The 8,376-nt window shown below is 40.9% G+C and overlaps 1 protein-coding gene across 13 annotated transcripts in view; it reads right to left on the bottom strand.

Moving 5' to 3' along the window:
* Positions 1 to 8,376, bottom strand: part of Ctnnd1 (catenin delta 1) — a 58,425-nt gene that overhangs the window by 21,792 nt on the left and 28,257 nt on the right. For 8 of the 13 annotated variants that reach the window (XM_031370825.1, XM_031370826.1, XM_031370832.1 and 5 more), the window contains exons 2-4: positions 4,018 to 4,135; positions 2,480 to 2,769; positions 228 to 299 (exon numbers count right to left, since the gene is read on the bottom strand). In XM_031370825.1, coding sequence (XP_031226685.1) covers positions 228 to 299; positions 2,480 to 2,674 — 267 coding nt within the window. In that variant the 5' untranslated portion in view covers positions 2,675 to 2,769; positions 4,018 to 4,135. The remainder of the gene's footprint in view (positions 1 to 227; positions 300 to 2,479; positions 2,770 to 4,017; positions 4,136 to 8,376) is intronic. The other 5 variants (XM_031370835.1, XM_031370834.1, XM_031370833.1 and 2 more) reach the window with 2 other exon arrangements.

Raw genomic sequence — 8,376 nt, forward strand, 5'->3', positions numbered from 1 at the left:
AAAAAAAAAAAAAGAAAAGAAAAGAGGAAGGAAAAAGAAAGAAAGAAAGATAGATAGATAGATAGACCGACAAAACTATAATTTGGAATGGCACCTTTTTAACTTCCAAAATTAAAGAATTAGTAAATATTTTTGATTAGTACTCCAGAATACCAATATGATCATAAAGACTGGAGAGGTAAAAGGATATGAATGAAGTCATCTAGACCTTGAGTCAAAATAATTACCTGGGGTCCGTTGAGTTTCAAATCTGAAAATTTCTGTCTCTCAAGGTCAGCATCGCACACAAACCGGCCGTTCTGAAACATAGCCCACAGGACAATTCATTTTCTGGCTGTCCTTTGTTCTGTCAAACACAACATCTTTCTTTCAAAAACGAAAGGGCTTTTGAGAAGGTATTTTGGACTGAAATCCTTGTGTCAGTATTCACATAAGAACCGTGACGTGACACTCCTTAACCTTAAGATACCACTTTCCCCTAAATTGGACCGGGCCGAGAATTCTGGCAAGTGGGGTCTCTGGAGCATAAGAATGTAAGTTCCATGAGTACACAGGGTTTTAGTAGTTTCAAGGCTATTGTATCCTTAATATCTTGAGCAGGGCTTGGGACATGAGAAACATTCAAAGACCGTTTGCTGAATAAATAACACTCAGGTAAGCTCCCTACACATAACCTTTTGGAAAGCCCTAAGACTACGATGGGGGGGGGTTGTCCCAAAAAGCCTCCTTTTATTGTTCTAGGAATCTTCATGCAGTGGTACCAAGAGAAACTCCCATTCCAAGAAGCTCTTTAAAGAAGAGAGTTAATTCTCCACTTCCATATACGAAGGAAAATACTCAGCAATGTCTTAACATCTTTATCAAGTCGCAGCCACAGAGCACATTCTCAGGTGTTCTTAAACTGCTCTATCTTAAGCACCAAGACATAACCTAATGAGACTGTCTATATAAAAGCACATTTCTTGTTCCTCTCCCAATAGAATACAGTTAAGATGCAATAACCTTGGAATATTCTTCCCCCACCCATCCTCCCTTTACATACAGTGAAATGCTGCAGGGGAGGAAGTTAAACATTGCTTTCAGGAAGAAGGAAGGGCGTGGTTTCATTGCAGAGCAGAGGTTAAAAATAAAAGAACAAGAGAAACCACTAAGTCCTGGGATTCCCCACCACCTAAAGTCTGAGCACGCCCACTTTCCTTCAGTGTATCTCATCCTTAACTCTCTATACACAAGATCCTAAAAAATTCTCTGAACTTTGCAAACATGGTCTCTTGTTTATTTCATGGTCCTAATTATTTCAAATTATGTCTACTAGTTTAAGGATTAAGCAAGCAGCTGGGCATGATTGTTACCCTAGCACTAGGGAAGCAGAGGCAAGAGGATCACAAGTTTGAGGTCAATCTGAGCTATATGCCAATATCTAGTCTTCAAAACCAAATAGGGTGGGAACTGTTGTTTAGTGGCATGCACAAGACCCAGGATTCCATCCCCAGCTCCTCATAAATGAGTCAGTAAATAAAGAGTCTAGGGTGTAGTTCTATGGTAAAGCATTTGCCTAGCATGTTCAGGATTCTGGCCAATCCCTAACACAAAACAAACAAACAAATAAATAGATAAAAACAAATTAGTAAGCAATCAGTTAAGAGAACTGAGTGTAAACACTGTTCTAATTCCACTGAGATCTCTCTAGAGTCAGTCTACCAAGGCAATGCTGAGCGTGTGCGTGTGTACACTCACTGGTAAAACCTCAGATTATGTCACAGTAAAGTCAGACATAAACCATAGGGAACACAATATACTTCTCATTTCTAACACCTGTCCTCCCAAGTCACACCAAAGTCAGCCAACCCAGAGACTACTACTGGCTCCTGCGGTTATCTGGGTTAAATAATAGCATGATACCCCACACCCAACCCCGCCAGCTCTAACCACCAAAGTATCAATGACCACTTCTTCCAAGACATGACTTACACACCCAACAATAAGCACAGAAGGACATATGGGAAAGGAATATACAATTTATGAATACTGTAACACTTTCTGAGAACAGATTGTTCTCTGGTTGAGACTGAACTGAAGCTAGGAGCTCAAGATGCCCAACTTCCCCAACCACTAAGTAGATATACTTTCCTAAATTTTTGACCCTGAGAAAAATGATATTTCAAAGAAAACAGAAGTGACTCTTGAGTGTAGCTCCAAAGTACAGTACCATTACTAGAAATAACTAGAACTGCATCCCTGTCCAGAAAACCCGCTCTAGCAAAACAGGAAGTCACAAAGGGTTGCTAAAGTCTACTCAACTCAGATCAGTAACAAATCCCTTATTTCTTAATCAGCATTTATAATATCCCTGGAACAGTTCATTGCGAAGTGTAAGCACTGGGCAGCCCAGGGCCAGTGGCATCTCATTAAGGATATGTAGGCCTCAGTTGTGACCATGCCAGCGTCCTACCTGCAGATCTAAAGGAGAGAGGGTTACCTGATGCCGACGGGTGAGGGTGCCGTTGGCCATGAGTGAGTTGGCATCTTGTGGTGAGACCCGGACGCGTTCCAGTTGCGCCGAGACATGGCGCCGCTCCTCCTCCAGCGCCCGGGTCAGCTTCTCAAACTGGGCCTCTTGTTCTTTCACAGAGGCCAAGATGCTGGCGGTCGACTCCACCTCTGAGTCGTCCATGAAGGTAAGGGGAGGAGCCGCCGCAGGGCAGGATAAAAAGTAAGGTAGACCACAGAGGGAGTAGAAAGGAGGGAGTATATCCCCCTCACTTCACACTAGGGCGGGGGATGGATAAGAGAGAAGAGAAGATCACAGGTCAGAGAAGACAGAAGAATTATTAATCCCCAGTGCCAAAGATGCCCTCAGTGTTTTTACTGCAGTGCAGAAAAAGCAAGCCACCACCAACCAAGCTTGGGAGCCCACCACCAATGTCTGCTCCAAGAGGATCCCTTGCCTATTATCCCCTTCAATACTCTGCTATGAACTCCTATTGAAAGAAAAGGTGGCAGCTTGACCAAAGTCTCTACACTGCTGGAAGGACAAGGACACCATAGCATGGGATTAAAATTAGATTCTATTTCTCTGGAAATATTTGCAGGCATCAGCTTGATAAAAGTTTTAACTCCCTGGTACAGGTCCAAGCTACTTTTAGATATATGGAACAACACAAATTTTACTTAACCTCTCCCAAACCTGAACACTATAAATGCAGCTATAGTGATGAATTATACTAAATTAAAATGTCAGTTAAGAAATGGAGATATAAGCTGAGTGGTAGAGGTGCAGGCCTTTAATGTAAACACTTGGGAGGCAGAGGCAGGCAGAGCTCTGAGTTTGAGGCCAGCCTGGTCTACAGAGAGAGTTCCAGGACAGTCAGGGCTACATACAGAGAGAAACCCTGCCTTGAAAGTCAATAAATAAATAAATAAATAAATAAATGTCCCAAGTGGAAAGACAAAAGAACCTAAGCCTCCATGTTTCATACATGTATGAAAGGACTTTCTATCTGACAAAACTATACTATATGACAGAGGGTAAAATATGCTAATGGAAACAACAGTGACAGAACCACAGACACTATATAAAAAGGCTTTGCCTAAAGCCATCTGTGGTATAGGTCTGTAATCCCACCTTCTCAGAAGGTGCAAGATCACAACTTCTGTGGCTGGCCTACATAAACTTGTGGCCAGCCTGGGCAACTTAACAAGATCTTGTCTCAAATTTTTGTGGCCAGGTGTGGTAACGCATAGCTTTAATCTTTAGCACTTGGGAGGCAGATGCAGATAAATTGCTATGAGTTCAAGGCCAGCCCCGTCTACAGAGCAAGTTCTAGGACAGCCAGAACTATATAGAGAAATCCTGTCTCAAAAACAGATAGATAGATAGATAGATAAAATGTATACTGCTGAATGGTAAACTAGGAGGAAATTTTTTTCTCTCTTATTCCCTTAACTTCTCAAATACCTAAGGAAAAGAAGGTAAAGTAATTTTCAATTCTTAACAAATACATATTCCATACACACCTGTTAAGAGAAGGCCCGTAACTGATTGGTTTAGCACAGAGAATAGCCCAGTCTAGATTCAGATAAACCATGGAAGCTGCCCAGCCACCTCAGCAAGCAGCAAGCAGGAAGGAGAGAGCTGCAGAAATATTTGGAGGAAAATGAGAATGGGAAGAAAATAAACTACACCCACTGCATACATATAAGAGAGTAAGGGGATGTATTAGAATGAAAGGGGGTTATTTAAGATACAATTTGGAGTTGCTTGAAACAAATGAAACAAATACCCTTTTAGACTTTGCTGTGTTCAGATATCTAGGCTTTGGATGTGGGATTAATTAAAGCTCAGATTGCACTGTCACCTGCAGTTCCTCTACTTGTAAATCCATGCAGAACCAGGCCAGGTTACAATGTAGATAAAACCCCATATATCCTCTGTTATAGGCAACTGATTTGGGGGTGAAATTTGTTGTTGGAATGCCCTTCCCCTTCCTTCCTGCCCTTAAGGCAGAAACCTCAAAGCCCAGTCCCAGCATGCCCACAAAGACATTGAGAAACCAATGCAATAGTCATGGGGGGAAGACATGTGGGGACTAGCCTAGGCTGGGCCTTCTGCTTAGGCTCCCTTTCCCACGCTTCCCAGAGCCCCACCAAACACAAAAGCTAGGGCCTGTTTGCCTTAAATGTATCCAGCATTCAGCAAGAGTACCCGGAAGAAACTGATAAAACAGGTGCCCAGTAAACTGAATCGGTTCAGTCACTAAGTCCCAGAACACGCTGAACTGTCTGTCCCTAAATGTGTCCTACCCAGCCCTAGACTCCCACAATCATTTATCAACCACTGTTCTCATTCAGCCCAACACCCAATATCCCAGTGCCACTTTCTCATACTCCTACCCCACATTCCAAATGGGGCCATTCAAAGGTTTTTCTTTAATACCTTGGTTTTTTGTGGTTTTGTTTATTTGTGACAGTCTCCCAGGCTGGCTTCAAACTCACTAAAAAATAAAGCTGAAGCTGACCTTGAATTCCTGATCCTCCTGTGTCTACTTCCCAAGTACTGGAGTATAAGAATTTATTACCACTCCTGGCTTGTCCTAATTGTTTCCTTTTTATCCCTATTTCTTCATTTTAAACGCTTGCCTTCATTTGCTATGTACAATGACCTATGACCCTTCCACATCAAGAGAACCCAGCTCAAAAGAGACTCCTCCAGTTACTGATTTTAAACAGGGCCTGTACTGCAGTTACCACCGTGGCAGCCTCCACCCTGTAATCTTCTTGCTAATAAAAGCCCAGGCGACCACTACTATGGGGCACAGAGAAACAACACTCCCTGCCACAGATGACAGTGTTTGTCACCATGCCATAAATGGTCACTTTTTGCCCCCACAACTTTAATTTGATACAGGGAGTAAAAGGAAAGTTAGGGAAAACACTGACGGACCTATGTCACGAAGCACGGTCTGGAGAAATTCTAACTTCATCATCTCAGCTTTAAAGTTAACTTTAAAGTTTTAAGAGGACAATACAGTTAAGTAGAAAAAGAGGTCACACTCCTAGGTCTTTATGCATGGATAGACTTTATGTTTAAAAGGGAGAAACAGTGGCTGTGTGAGTCAGGATATAATTCACAAGACTGGTCCCAGGCCTGGCTTATGTTCTGGTTATTCTCATCTGTGTGATGTCAATACCAAGAGGCCATTGTAGGTCTGAGCTGCCATGAAGACCGAATGAGATAAAGTGTGTTCTACAAGGTGAGGTATTAAGTTGTTTCAAGAGTTAGATTCAATCTTCCAATTACATTACTTCACGGTAATGTCTCAGCCCTAAACTATTTTGTGAAGTAGTAGACGAAATTAATCGGATCTAGAACACAATTGAACTCTACAGAGTAGATGAGCTGGTTTCTCTACTCCAGCTCTATGTACTAGGAGGGCCCAACTGTACCAGTGTTTCTGGGGCAGACTTATTTCTCTAGTACCTGACATTCACTGTACCAGTACAAATCTGTTACATTAACTCTTATTGCTTTCTCAGGGCCTTACAAGTTTGTTAGACAAAGAAAACATGAAAAAACTACCAATGCTGGAATGGCTTACATTTATTGCCCTAGCAATCACAGAAACCATAAGGAAGTTAAGTTTTACTACAAATGTTAAAACAGACTCATAGGTGAAAAAAATTAACCAAGTTCCTACAGTTCATAGCAAATTTAGAACTTAAACCTAGGTCTCAAATATTTCTCAAGCCTATATGCTCTTCTGTGCCATGCTGTCCAAATAACTGTCCAAGCAGGGCATACTAGCAAACGTCTGTAATTCCTGTGCTTGTAAGGCTGAGCAAGAGAACCCCAGGTCCAAGCTCAGCCTGGAGCTACCGAGAAAGACCTTTCCTCAAATTAAAAAAAAAAAAAAATGGTCTAAGGCCCTTTGGCATATATAACCTTTGAGAACTTTCTTCCTAACCTTTATAGGGAAAGAGGGAGGGGAAAATATCTATGTCTACAGCTTGCAAAAAAACATAGAATAAAAGGAAAGTAGATGACAAGCCATAGTAGAAAGTCTCATAACTTGATAAAGTCTCCTCTTCCAGCCACATACCATAAAAAGATTATGCTGCAAACCAATCTGCAAATCACTGACTGACTTTGGCCACCATCAAAAAAGTCCTCTAAGTCTGGTCTAATATCTTTCCAAGTTCACCACTATTGTCAAACAGACACTTCCATCAGAAAAGGATCATTAAGAAGAACCTTATTCTTCTAAGATTATATTTCCTGAGAATAGCTGTGTTTACTTTTAACAATGCAGAAGTCTTTATCAGATGGATCCTACCCATACTAGAAAGACCTTCCAGGTCTACAGTTTATTCATTTGAGCAATGATAAAGTCAGTCTCTTTTGTCAGAACTTCAAGGTATATTAAGTTAAATCAAATGTCTAGAAGGACCAAAGACTCAAACAGTGCCAATCAAATAGCAGGGCAACAAAACCAGTCACCAGTAACAGCACAAGCCTGAAATGATTTGTTTTACTGTAAACTGGCAACAGAAATCTATTTGGGGGCTGGTGAGATGGTTCATGGGGTAAGATGTCAAACCACTGCTGACCTGAGTTGGAATCCTGGGACAACTCTGTAGAAGGAGAAACCTGCTCCTGCAAGTTGTCCTCTGACCTCTCGCAGGAGTAGCAGTACTCATGTTCCAAACATATACACACAAATAAATAAATATAATAAAAGCATTTGTTAAATGAAATCTAATTTGGGCTGGGGATAACAAGGCTTGCATACACTACAGCACTTAGGAGGCTGAGGCAGAAGAATCGGTATATAAATAGAAGCTAACCTAAGCTACAGAGTAATAAGACCTAGCACCAATCATCACCATCATCTTTATACTAGAACTAAGCTACAGAGTAATGAGACCTAGCACCAATCATCACCATCATCTTTATACTAGAACTAAGCTACAGAGTAATAAGACCTAGCACCAATCATCACCATTGTCTTTATACTAAAACCTGTGCCTTTGCAACTTGACTATAGTCAAGGCCCAGATCCAACATTTATACAACCCTGGACAAGGTACCTCAGTTTTCTTCTCTATAAAATGGAAAAATAAAAAATACATAAGGGTAGTTATGAGAGCTAAATTAAACAATCCATATGAAGTACTTAGGGAAAGCCAAGATATATGAGAAGCCATTGACAATGTAACTGTAGTAATTACTACATTTGAACACAAGAAACTAACTAATATGCCTAAGGAGAAACCACATGCTCTTCCACTGGAATTCTTTACTTTTCTTAGTGGCAAAGATTAAATGAAACCCCTGACTTCAAAAGATCCTAAATCCAATCACTGGTCCTGTCAAAAATATCTAGAAAACCTGGGAGGAATTGTAACCCTGTTTAAGTTTTAATTTCCATTATGATCTGTCCAGAGCTTCATTTAATGTCTACAAATAACACACACACACACACATACACACAGACATACACACATGCATACTTCCATGAAGCTCATGTGGATACACCCATATTTGGCCAGACTTGGGTGAGTACTTGAGCACACCTTTGCTAGAAGAAACCCCAATTTCCCCTAAGTCAAAGTGCTATCTAAGCTTTGACCTTCAGGCTCTGGGGAAGAGATTACAATCTTCCGTAATCAGTCCCAAAGTCTTCTCCTTTTTTCCTGTTAATACATTATAAATAAAAACTAATGGCACAAATGTATGTTTTCCCTCAAAGCAAATTCCATTTCCATGTCTTCTGAGGATATAAAATAATTTTTTTTAAAACATCAAGTCTCTTACTGAATACCAATCGGTAACATTTAGCAAGCAACCTATAACACTTCAGCACTGTGTTCAGCCAG

Source organism: Mastomys coucha, unplaced genomic scaffold (assembly GCF_008632895.1).
Source record: "Mastomys coucha isolate ucsf_1 unplaced genomic scaffold, UCSF_Mcou_1 pScaffold15, whole genome shotgun sequence".
In the NCBI taxonomy this organism is placed as follows: Eukaryota; Metazoa; Chordata; class Mammalia; order Rodentia; family Muridae; genus Mastomys; species Mastomys coucha.